A 12,929-nucleotide genomic window follows, 5' to 3' on the forward strand; every position below is an offset into this window, starting at 1 on the left:
CTGGTAGGATACCGTTTAAATGCCACAGGTATTCATGTTTTTCCACCTGGTATGTGTTTAATTATACCATTTTAGGGGTCACTGACAATAAAGCTGAGGAAAGTGAATTGGACGAGTGTGTTTTAATAGCTCACGTCTTCCATGTGACTGACATAAAAGAGAGTCGTGAGAGAAGCGACGGAACAAATAACTTCCAATCAAAGCCTCAGACAGGAAGGTTGTTGTTTCAACCGTGTTCAACCGGTCATCAAAGACGCTAAAAGTCCACCGCCTCTTTTATCCCTCCACCAGCCTTCACCAATACCTCCCTCTCATTTTTCTACCACCTCTTCCTATTATCTCTCTGTGTCAAGCTTACACCTCTAACTGTAGGCAGTTAAAGTCAACTGCTGCGAGCCACCAGGTTGACAGGTCTGGTTAAACAGGTTCTGAGGGGAGAGGCTGATACTTGTTTAAGTGCTAGGTATGGCTCACTGCTGCTGCTGATGCCTCTCCAACATGCAGCCTGGCTTTTTTTGTGAAACACTGCTCTCACCTACTGACCTCCAACGCAGCATATATGGCTAATATGAGGATAAATGTCAGTGGGAATATATCGTCGTGGATTACAAATTGTTACTACTCTTAAATCCATCTATGTGTCCGACATTTGCACAAATGGGTTTCAATGGGTTTGATGTTACTATGGCTCAGACGCAAGCTCATAAAACACATACAAAGACAGACCACATGAATCAGCAGGAACTGGCTAGGCAAGTGATGATTAAGCAACCTTGCGCCACACGTAAATCCCATCTGCTTTTTTTGCACCACTTCTTTTTCTCACAGACATCAAAGGAATTGTCATCTACAGTACAACACTTGTTGTATTTCAATGGACGAACTATACCTTGAAACTAAAAGCAAATCAAAACTGCAGGTGAGGGCAAACCTGCTCCAAAAGCAGGAACTAGAGAAAGAGGAAACAAACGAGAGACAGGAGGCTAGGAAACTTAGGAAGATGTTAAGTGATGGGCTCGTGGAGCAATCTATTCAGCATGCGTCAATAGTTTTCCATGTTTAAACACAACCAAGCCATTCCTCTGGTCTCAGCTGTGCATCTTTGCTCATCACATGATGTACTTTTGAGGTCTCTGCCTTCTCTGAGCCACACAGCCTATTTGTAAGCTAAGTGAGAGCAGATAATGATGGCTACTGTTCCCATTAGTTTGGGGGTTTTCTTTGCTGTTTATTAATAGAAGACTGTTTCAACACATGACTTACCCATCATCTGTGAAATACTGCTGAGAAGGAGGTTACAGAACAAATATGCGACTCACTGAGTCAGGCTTGAGTCTTTCATTTTATTTTTATTTTTCCTGAAACTTTAAAACAGTTTTTTTTTTTTTTACATATTTTCAAAAAGGTATATCATGCCCACTTCCTAACCTCTACTCGATAAAAAACTAACCCATTTATAAAAGTTAAACACATTATCATAAAAAGTGAAACCATACACCAGAATGATACCATTATTTACACAAGCCCATTAAATTACAACATAAATTAGAAAATATTTACATCCAGGACAATACACTGGATAGAATTCTATGTTTGGAATTTATTGTCTAATTAAAAACATTTTTTTTAAAGAAAACAATATATACATTTACACACATTCTCACAACATACATACACTCTGGCAGGACTGAAGTGGTTGGGAGGTTGATAGTAACTTGGGTTTTTTTTTTTTTAAATACTAAGAATGATGAATAACTAACGTGGTCACAAACAAAACGCCGCCAGGTTTAAAAGATAAAGAGAAGAGTAACAATGGCAGCACTGCTATGCCTGTAATCCATATGAACACTGAAGAGGCTGTAAAGTCTCTGGTTTTTGACCAAACACAGATTGACAAACCAAAAATCGTCTTTACTCATTTAGGCCTACATAAGATTCAAATAATCTCTCATGAACAAAGCACAATAACACTGGAGCCATTTTGAAGTGGTTGTACAAATCAATCACAAAAAAAAAAGAAAGAAGGAAAATGAAGGATTTTTTTTCTCTCTCTATTTCATATAAAAATGGTCCTTTGCAAGTCCATTGAGACACAGGAAATCAGTGGATTTGCCTCCAGACAGAGCAGGAGAGGGGGGGTGTGGGGGGGGGGGGGGGGGGGGGGCTGAGAGGAATTCACAGCCACAGCAACTCATCTTGAAATGATGTCCTCTTTGGAGAAAAAAAACAGTATGCACTTTGTTCTTTCCCTCCCCTTGTCAACAGAGAGCAGGTCTCATAGATGTAGCATCAGCACATTGGCAACTGTATGGAACTGTATAGTGGTTCGTATGATATGGTGAGCTTTACGCCCTCACACGCTGGGCTCCCATTAGGACCAGCACACGGGCACTCACCATGGATGCCAACACAGACTGATTTGCAGCCAGCTGTGACAAGTTCTATAAAATCAGTACATACACACACACACACACACACACACACACACACACACACACACACACACACACACACTCACGCACAAATTCAGCTCTCAAAATGACAATACTTATCAATCAATATTGATTTTTAAAAAAGTCCAAAAAGGGCAGACAGGGCAGCAAGATTGAGGGACTTGGGGGGGGGGTTCTCAAGTTCATAAGGATTCTCCATTGAGCTCTCATTTCCTGTGCTTGTCCATTTTGTCGGCAGATTTGCTTCCACTGTCTGAGGATCCCTGGGTGTCGCTACCAGAGCTCAGGTACATCTTGTCCACTTGTTTGAGCGCCTCGTTCAGGTAGTTCTGAAGTGAGGTCATGGCGGCGCAGATGGCCGGAGAGCCAAAGCCATGAGTGATGAGGCTGAAGTGGGTCAGGCAGCCTTGGATTCCAGGCTCCATGATGGGGGCCGGCCGAGAGTTTCCCAGAGGTGAGCGGTCCTGAGTGAGCAGGTCAGTGAACTCCTTGCAGATATTCCTGAAGGCAAAAAATACAGAATGATTGAGGAAAGGGGGGAAATATTTACATTAACAAATGTTTCATTGTGTTCTGAGAACAAAGTCTGCAGAAGAATTCAATCTGCCAAATCCTCAAGTAATCAATTATCACTATAACACTTGCATAAGAATTTTAAGAAGATCTACATGTGCTCCATCCTACTTTGCTAGAGGTGCATGCTAATTAAAGGCAACCATCAAGACCAGACACTTACTTGGCTGCAAGGAGCATGTTCTTGCGAGAGTTAACCTCGTTGCGTTCCACGTGCGGCCTGCCCAGGTATTCAGCAATTGCCTTTGCGGGAAACTCTGTCTCACAAACGTAACCAAAGTCTCTCGCTAAATGAACAGCTTCACCTAAGAGAAGAAGAAGAAACAAAAAACGTTTTAGAGAAAAGAGAAGAATCACCTCTAAACCCAGTTCTGCACTGAGGTTGACACTTGGTCTAAAACCAAGACTGCACATGTATCAAAGAATAAAGATTAGTATTATTTACACAGACATTATCTCTGCATGTTCTCCGACACACTGGGCAAAGATCAAATGGTAAGCTGGCCGACTTTAGCAATTTATCAATTTAGAGCATTATATCCCGTTTTGACCACAAGCATCAAGGCTGAAGCGAAGCAGTTGAACTACAGAATAATCAGCTGTGCTCAGTCTTCTAGCTCGGGGGAAGAACAGCTAGTGAGATGAATATATTTACGTCTTGAGGGTTGTTTGACTTGCATGGTCATAATGGGCTTATGTGGATAAATGCTAGCAGAGAGCACCCAAGGCGCCAACAGCACCGCTTATTGATAGACACGCACATCACTCGAGGATGCGGGCAGCTATTCAGAAGCACAATCTTTAAGGTCAGCAGGCCCTCCTGGCGAGTCGAACACAAGATAACAAGGCTTAATTCAGCTTTGAAGGTCTCTAAATAACACAAGCCTCCAGTCATTCTCCTTCACAGAATCATCAGCCCATTTATAAATTTAGACGTGTAGGGAGCAAGAGAGGGAAAAAATATTCCACCTTAGCCGGCGGCAGGTAGATGTGACTAAAGCGATAACGTTTTCATCGTGAAGCGTCACTGTCTGGCTAAGGTATGTAGTATTCAAGGCACTGACCAGGGAAGGTGGAGGTGTTGTGTTGTGTCGTCAGTGTAACCCAGTACCTCCCTGATATTAAATAACTGGAGATCTGTGATCTTGTTACACAATGCAGACATTTAAAGGAAGAATATAATGCATAGCTTACAGTACCCTGTGCAGTGTAATATAAAATAATACAGTCGTAACAGCTTGTTAGTGTTATTCAGTTGAAAAAGATTATATCTTTTGATAGCTTGCATTCAAACAACTCGTGCTAACGTGCAGCTGAGAGCCGGGCAAATTAAACAAAGTTCCTCCAGAGAGAAAAGTAACTACGTTATTCGCATTGTATTCATGTCATCAAGCATTTCAACAATCAGTAGAGTTTGGAGAAAGATATTAATAAAGGGAATAGTATAGTAAGAACACACACACTTTGACATTCCAGCCACTGCAAACAGCAATTAAACCTGAGAAGGTGCTATGCACTGCTGAGTGACATGTCATACCTTCTACTAGTGAGGTAAGTAGAGTGACATTGGCTGCTTTCCTTCTTCCTGCAGGCAGGTTGAGCCCAATCTTATCCAGCTTTTCTCTCAGAGAGCGACCTCCATTTTTTGACTTGGCTCTGCAGAAGGAGAACAAAAAAAAGACTTATTATTAATTAACAGCTGTGAAGTAATTCAGACAGATAATGCAAAAGTACACCTTTTCTCACACAATGCGTTAACGTTTGAAGAGAATGATTAATGGAGGATTGAGATGTTAATATGCCATTTGCCAATCTCTTCACACTTTATTTTCCTTCGACTAGTATCTGCTTAAGGGCATTTAATCCATACATTATGAGGAACTAACAGAATAGATTTGTGTGGTTATTGTTGTTTTATTGCACTCACTCCTGCAGGAGTACAGGCTCTCCTGATCTACAAAAACACTGTTTACTACAATTGATGCTTCCACTTAATAACCGTACCAGAGATATCAGTCGTACACGTGTTTCCAGAAACACTTAAACTCCCCACTTGCAATGGCCGATTCAGTTTTACGCACGACTGGAGGGCAAGCGCTCCCTCTCCATGGCGGGTGAGAGAGGGAGCATCTTTAGGAAGGCATGTGTGTATGAGTGCCCCCCCACCCCGCGTCTCCCCAAAGTCCCTCTGCTAACAATCCCCCTCCTAGTGCTATATAACCTACTTAAAAATGTCTGTGATTGTGCATGTGTGTTGGTGTGTGTGTGTGGGTGTGTCTGTGTGTGTGTGCATGTCAGCATTAACACAGGCACATGGGAAGTGGCAAACGTGCACTCCTAGCACAAAATGCTCCGGTCAGGGGTGTTGAGTACGTACTGTAACCTCACAGTCCCTCAACAGACTGCCACACTAACATATGTGCCATAAGGTCAACTGCGCTGCCACAGATAAACCTTTGCATGCTGCAACCTCTAACAAACACACAAATGCACACACCCACAGAGTCTTTAGATTGGTACTAACTGTGTTGATGTAACCTATCCCCAGAGGAAGCAGAGAACCAAAATTGCAGACCACACAAAGAATGTCACGAACCTTACGCAAAGAACTGATGAGCCAAAGCAACTCAGCCAAGCTGTGCTTTTAGAAAAGCCTTTCCCATGGGCTGCTGAGCTCTACTCTACAGATCTCTAGAGCTGAAACTCCTCAGTTTGATGATTAATTGTATCCGAGGCAATCAGACAACCCCATAAAAAAAAAGCTTGTAGATAAATGAATTATGTTTGGGTTAGTTCCCCTTACTTTTTGTGAAACAGTGCTGTATTCTTCTTGAATACTTTTACAAACAACAACAACAACAACAACAACAGGGAAATATTATTAAATCCAGCTTGCTGTCATGTTGAATGAGTCTGAGCTCTGACCTGCGTAAAACCCCTCCGAGGAGCGATGCGTTGAGGCACTCAGGGGGTGACAGACGTCTCTGGACCTCTGCCACGGTAACCTTGTACTTGGATGTGGAGCTCAGCAAGGAAAGACGGCCCGGTACGGAGCAGAATACCTCTGTGGGGTTTGATACCATGCCCAGCAGGGACTCTTTCTGGAAAGGAAGACCCAGCGCGTTGCCTTTGGGTAGAGTGACAGGCCCTGGAGGGTGAGGGGGAAAAAATGTGGGTAAGCTGAAGAGTGAAGGAGAACAAAAGAAAGACAAAAAAAAAATGTCTGGTTGTGCAACATTATTTGTTTATATATGCACTGTTCCTGTGTATGTACATAAGCTCTAACCATCCTAATCCTCTCTGTGCAACAGGGAATCTGTGTTTTCTTGTACGTAATCACAAGAAGGAGTGTGTATGCAGCTCTGCACAACTGAGAAAACCAGTGTCTGCTGGAGAAAATACTTTGAAATAGTGTGTGGTTTGTCAAACGTTGCATGCATAAAAGGTTAAACAGCTCAGATGCCCTCATGGCAAAACACCATCCACAAACAGATACACACATACAGCCCTTCATCTAAGCCACAGATACACCTCAGTACTGTTTATTATTGGGTCTCAAAGGCTCTAAGTGTTCTAGACGATGTGTGTGTGTGTTTTTTTTTTGCTGGTTCTAAAGTTAGACAAAGTTCCCCCCCCCCCCCCCACAGAAGCACTGACAGTCATCGGACAAACAAAACAGTACAGCACACTACAAAACATAACTATCTTTATCCTCACCCGCAAGAATGCCCCCCTGATAATAAGTCCTCTGTAAGCGATCAAGGTTCCTGCCACCTCGTAGTCCTAATACTGAGACAAAAATCACAGAGTCACATGGGGTGCTTTAAGGCTCCTCTGGGGCACATGGCTGGGAAAGACATGCCATTGTTTACAAGTGGAAAACCTAGATTGCCCATAGCGTGCCCTTGAGCATGGGAACAATATAATGAACCATCACTTATTTACGTAGCAAATGCAAACTGGTTGGTTTATTGTGCAGTGCAAATGGCTTTCTGCATGTAACTGTGCAACGTAATATTCTAATACATTTTGCTCTTAAGCTTTTGAAAAAACAACAATGTATTTACTTTAAAAAATTCACATAAATGTCAACAAATTAGCCACAATGCTGTTATACTGGTCAGGTCATAATAATACAAAATAAAGCATGGGGTTTACATTTTAAAATGAAAGTTTAAACCTGTATTTGTGCGATTAAATATTATATCATAGTGTTATAGGTTTTTTACAGAAAGTAATGAATCTATCTATCTATCTATCTATATATAGATATATATATATATATATATATATTTATATAGATATATATATCTGTTTGCCTGTGTAGGGTTTAAATGCACTCAAGCTGATCTTTCTCTGACTCAGTGTGTTTATTGAAGCCCTGGTGACAAAACAGCGGGAATAGGTTCTCCCTCAAAACAGTTCATGTCCCGACAAATAACTAAACTGTCTTTCACATGCAAGCCTAATGCCACACCCCACGAAAGGCTGGGTCTGCAGAGCCAAACACTGCTTCAAGATCAACTCATAATTTCCTGTTAACGTGAGCTGAAAAGAGCCGCAGTTGCAAGCTTAACCAGCCTAAAGATGATCCAAAGCGTTCCTCTTCTCTCACAGTCAACACCGAGGTTGCTCAATTTTCATGTCTTGTCAGTTATAGCCTGTCGTGTTTGAAAGGGATCAGTTCTTTCCCACTGGGCATCCATTCAAGGACCTTCACCAACAGAATAGGCTATGGATCACATCAAGCTTAGATAAGTGCATCTCATGACTATGAGGATTATCAGTGTATACAGTGCAAGTACAAGTACAAGACTCCTCCTTTGCTGTACTCTCGAACTGAGTGTCCTGACATGTCGCTATAGAAGTAATTGTTATGACAATTCCAAGTATGTAAGAGAGTGAAAACAAAATCCTTACAGTACATTTCCAGCACTTGCAAGTAATTACTGCATCTGTATGTGGTTGTATAAAGGCATGAGTACCCCAGGCAGCAATAAGCACAACTTTTTCTTTTTTCAAATTGGGGATAAAGTTTAGATTAGTCATAAACATGCAATAAACTCACCTTTTTTGATGACTGTCTGATCTGCCATTATAATACTGTGGTCATCTACATGCTGATGAGAAACAAAGAACAGAAGCAACAATAAGAAATCAAATGCATTTTTTAACACACCAAGGATAAAACTGAAATTAATTTATGTCAAAATATTCAATGTGTGTGCAAATGACTATCTCTCTCTCTCTCTCTCTCTCTCTCTCTCTCTCTCTTTTGCCTCTTTCATACAAAACAAAGAAAAATAATGCAGTATATTTACAATGTGGAATAGCAGCTATACGTTTAATGAGTTGATGGTGGTGATTTGATTGTTTATTTGTTTGTTTGTATTTCTTATGTTATCAATATAATGTCTTTGTCTGATAAACAATAACCTCCAGAATTAACTTCAGCTTTGTTGTATCCTTAAATTTTTATCCTCAAATGTAGGCCTATGTGTCAGCAATTAAACTCTCTCACACACACACACACACACACACTCCTCATCCTCAGCGGCCTCCACACACTAAATCCTGTAAAAGTGTCATTTCAACTGTTCATTTCAATCAAATCCACTCACTTGAACGTCGTCCATCCCGTGCCCCATGTCGTGCATTCCCATGTTATCACCAATAACCGACGACTCTATGCTGTGCACGTGTGGGGGCAGCAGCTCCGGCCGGCGGAAGCCTTCCCTCCTCACCCCGGACGAGCCTTCCAGGCCCAGGATTTGACTCGCCAGTCCGCTCCTCCCGTGCGCACCGAGTCCATCCTGGCCCTGCCGACCGGGCCATTGTTGCTGGTTCGACGACGGCGACTGGTGTAGGGAGTTGATGTTAAAAGGGTCGCCGAGGTGGGAGTAGGGGTCACTGGACTGCGGGTAGGAGATGGGCTGGTAGGGAGGCGGGAAGTACGGGGGCTGGAAGTCCGAACTGGCCGAGTGTGAGAGGGAGGGAGACGGGCTGTAGAGGTGCTGACTGACCGCTGGCAGGTGAGGCAGCCGGGGGTTCCCATTGCTGTTGCCGTCGTGCCTTTCCTGAGGGACGGAAGAGACAGGTCAACTAAACAAGCTGACAACAAGATGGCAGGTATGGTGACGTTTGTCCCTCAAGGGAATCAAGTGTCTGTTACCTACTGATGTGATGTCCAATGGATAAGGGTTTAGAGAATAGCGTCAATGTATTTAAGGTATGCATTCAATACGGAGCCTATATTTTATTATTATTTAACGCAGGAAAGAAAGATACTTTATTATTTAAATTAAATTGGTAGTAATTAAAATTATATAAGAATGTATTAACGTGTTTGTAATGAGCCAAATTAATAGCGGAATAAAATAGCAAATGCTACTTTTGAACAATAAATGTGTTTTAAAGTTATTGTAATAATAATTATTATTATTATCAGATATATTGTTGTTGTTATTCTCATCGAAAATTGCGTATTTGCTTTTACAGCACTATTGCATTTCTTAACTCTTTTTTCAAAATTGACTTTGCAGCAGTTTTAGTCGTCCTGTTGTCATCTGCTGACCGTTTGTTATTTCCATTGTATTGTACTTCATCTCAGCATTAGCATATGATTTTTTATTTGATTTTTTAAATCAAGGTATATTCACTCTACTCGTTGAATCGTAAACTTTTGTTCGATGTCAACCAAAAGGCACTTCTCCCTCGTTTTTTTTATTTTGAACTCTAACGAAACTCACCTCACAGTCATCCTCATACTTCACGTTGTCGGCTAATTTCCACAACATTCTGACAGAGAAAAAAGCTCTCCGTTACAAAATAAAAGAGCAAAAGAGAAAGAAAAAAATCTTGTCGCCTGCGAGTTAATCCAGGTATGAAAAAATCAAGAGCTTCCTGGTGATCATGAACAACCTTGTTCTTCAGCTGGGGCGAAGAGGCGAAGTTGTGGGGTGAAGGCTGAAGGGGCGAACTGACCGACCGACTATCCAAACACAGATATGAGTTTCCAACAGCCACTATGGGAGAAAATAATCGTTGTCAAGCAATATTTCCCCCCTTTCCGTTCAAAGTGTTCTGTAGTTCTGTTGTCGACCAGGACGAAAACGGTGCATATAAGAATTTGACTCCCTCTTATGGACAAAAAAGCAATGTTCAGTCTTATTGGCGCACACATGAGCACTGTAGCCTACTATATCTACACAGCCGCTCCGAGGGGGCGTGCCCCCGCGCGATGATGTCAGGAAAAAGGGAAAATGAAAATATTGCTGATTGGCGGGACAACGGTCCAATCAGAATCCTGTCCGTCTGTACAGTGTCAGACATTTAAACCCATTGACTTTACTAGAGCCCACTTTTCGTGCCTTACAGTAAGATATGTCTCTCACCACCAATAGTTTGTTTTACTATGTTTGTTTTTTCATCTCCTCCAGCCCCATCAGAAACTTGAAGACCTCTAGGCTCTGTTATAGATTTATACTGAGATGACTAGGTTAATGAAGAGATTCAGAATTATATTAAGGAAACAACTTATTTTCAAAGGTTGCTGAGAAAAAGGTTTAAAGTGATACAATTTATCTCAGAACCAAAACAACTTGGATTAGGTAGTTAATGTTGCAATGACAGGGTTGCTAGGTTACTGAGAACCTCATGTTGAGGTTATTTTGACTCAGTGGAATGCCTCTCGGCCAATCACAATGCTCGGTTCAAGATGTTCTAGAATGTTGATGGTGTTCTCAACAATTATTAGAGATGCGACATGTTCGGTTTAGGCTACTATAAATAGAAAAATAGGTTAAGAAAAGTAAGTTTATAAAAACCAGGCCTATTCATTTTACAACTAATGTTACAGTCAGGATATACAAATAGAAATAACTGTTTGCATTTTGCAATTATTGTTATGTGTTTTTAATTGCACACAATCACGCCAACAATTAGCCTATTTATATCCTAATTCTTGTCTTTTATAATTATTATTATTTTTTGTATTAATATTTGTAGTAGCATTATTATTATTGTTGTTGTTGTTGATATTTGCAGTGGTGGTATTCGAATTTACTGTTTTCAGTGGAATAATACTTTACTGTGTAAAAAAAAAAAGTTATTTATTCATGCCACTTAAATTGACTAAATCCTTGTGTTTACGTGTTTACCGACTCAGAATATCTTTGGTTCATTTTTGAGTTGCAAATGAGCTAGATATTAAGATAATACGTCTCTCTGATTTGAATGCATAAATAGAATAATAGTCATTGACATAAACCCATGACATTGTGATGTTGGTGTTTCACAGTGGTGGTTAAGTGCTTGTTTCAAACCGCATTAAGCCGGAGGGTTTAGCAGCATCCTTCTCTCAAAAAAGCTCCAAAGCTCAAAGGATCTCAACAAACATCTCTTTCTTAACTTCATTTAAGTTTTTGGTGGAGCTTGGCACATGTCACAAACAAGGCTACTGTGAAGCTTTGATATGCATCACGACCCAAAGTGAGGACAAAGGATGTATTTTTTCTTCTTTATCTTTAGTTATAACGATTATTTGGTTACATTTTTAGTCCAGTTTATTTGAGCTGTTGAAGCTTTTAAATCCAGCATTATTATTAAAATATCTCCTACAACAGAGAAATAATGTTCTGTATAGGCCCATTATTTGGAGTAATTTCTTTAATTGGTTTTGTATCATTTGACAAGAACTAAATGTCAGATTATAATTTGTGAGATTAATGGATAGACCTTTGTATTTTAGGATAACAGCCTGTGGCGTCCGTTCAGCCAAGCTGTGATGATCGGCTGTGCTTGGGAACAACAGGACGTGGACGACGAAGGATTATCTTTTTTTGTTTTTGCGTGTTGGTCCTTGGCTTGTTGTGATGCGAAGCAGAAGTGAAATGCGCACTGATTAAATGTTATTTTACGTTGGAAGATACACAGAGCAGACCTAAAGGGGGTTAGTCACGCTTGGCCTGACGGTGATGTTTTTGAACAAATCTGATGCTCAGCTTGTCATTTTAATGACAGTCGACTGCAGTGACAACCGGCTCAGCTGATGTCAGGTGTAAAGATTAAATGGATCCATGCCCGGACAAATTCAAAATGTCACACAAATCAATACGGGATTTCTGCTTAGTGATTTTTCAATTGGTATACTGTACACATACTGTACATATATAGGCCTACTCTAATATAAGAAATTAAGGATAATTTATGATGAGGCTTGAATCCCATTGAAACTTAAAATGTGCCTTATATTTAAACTGAATACCAACAAATACCACAAAGCCCATGATCAAGATAATCAGGAAATTCAGGTTATATTCGAATAATGTAAATTATCTATATTATGTTGTATAACTTATATTACGTTACATACATATGCAGTATATAAGAGTGTGTTTGCATGTGTCAGTGGGACTTACACTACATTGAAATCCCTTGTGAGATCCCTGTGTTCCTGCAGGACTTCTTTCTCGTATTTATCTTTTTAGTTTTTTAAGTATTTGATTTTAATTCAGCTGTTACTGTTTTGTTTTGTAAGAATTCATGAAATAGAAATATGCCTAGGCTTACTATTATTTTTATTGAAACCCTCTTGCAACGTCCATTTCAGTTTCGACAATAAACAGCATCAATGGTTTGTGATCCAGTAGCCTCAAACCAAATAACTCGAAGTTTTTGAGAGAAAGCCTTGGCCCTTTTTTGTTGTTAATCACGGGTTATTCAAAGCGCATACGGCGCTGCGCCATTACAAACAGGTGATTATGGTGGAAAGTCATAAAAATAAATAAAGGCTCAGCAGCAATCGCGATAAAAGTGATGCAGGTTGGATTAAACTAAATCAGCTGTAAGAGGAAAATACACGAGTGAACTCACCCTCCAGTCTATCCTCTCCAGTAAAGACAT

The 12,929-nt window shown here is 40.6% G+C and overlaps 1 protein-coding gene across 3 annotated transcripts; it reads right to left on the reverse strand.

The window, feature by feature from the left end:
- Nucleotides 1-2,659: 2,659 nt before the first annotated feature.
- Nucleotides 2,660-12,929, reverse strand: tfap2c (transcription factor AP-2 gamma (activating enhancer binding protein 2 gamma)). Of its 3 annotated transcripts, XM_029432197.1 has the most exons (8): nt 9,776-9,823; nt 8,648-9,103; nt 8,095-8,146; nt 6,744-6,815; nt 5,952-6,174; nt 4,564-4,682; nt 3,190-3,331; nt 2,660-2,954 (listed from the first exon to the last, which is right to left on the reverse strand). In XM_029432197.1, exons 1-8 carry the CDS (start codon nt 9,821-9,823, stop codon nt 2,660-2,662), a joined length of 1,407 nt encoding a protein of 468 aa, XP_029288057.1. The 3 variants fall into 3 exon arrangements, with proteins under 3 accessions (XP_029288057.1, XP_029288059.1, XP_029288058.1); XM_029432199.1 differs by lacking the exons at nt 6,744-6,815; nt 9,776-9,823 and adding an exon at nt 12,900-12,929; XM_029432198.1 differs by lacking the exon at nt 6,744-6,815.

The sequence above is a fragment of the Cottoperca gobio genome, chromosome 5 (assembly GCF_900634415.1).
Source record: "Cottoperca gobio chromosome 5, fCotGob3.1, whole genome shotgun sequence".
Classification (NCBI taxonomy): domain Eukaryota; kingdom Metazoa; phylum Chordata; class Actinopteri; order Perciformes; family Bovichtidae; genus Cottoperca; species Cottoperca gobio.

Coding starts and splice junctions, on each gene's coding strand:
- tfap2c (XM_029432197.1), bottom strand. CDS start 9,823: ATGTTGTGGAAATTAGCCGACAACGTGAAGTATGAGGATGACTGTGAG. Junction 9,104..9,775: donor AGTATGAGGATGACTGTGAG/GTGAGTTTCGTT, acceptor TCCGTCCCTCAG/GAAAGGCACGACGGCAACAG. Junction 8,147..8,647: donor ACGGGATGGACGACGTTCAA/GTGAGTGGATTT, acceptor GTTTCTCATCAG/CATGTAGATGACCACAGTAT.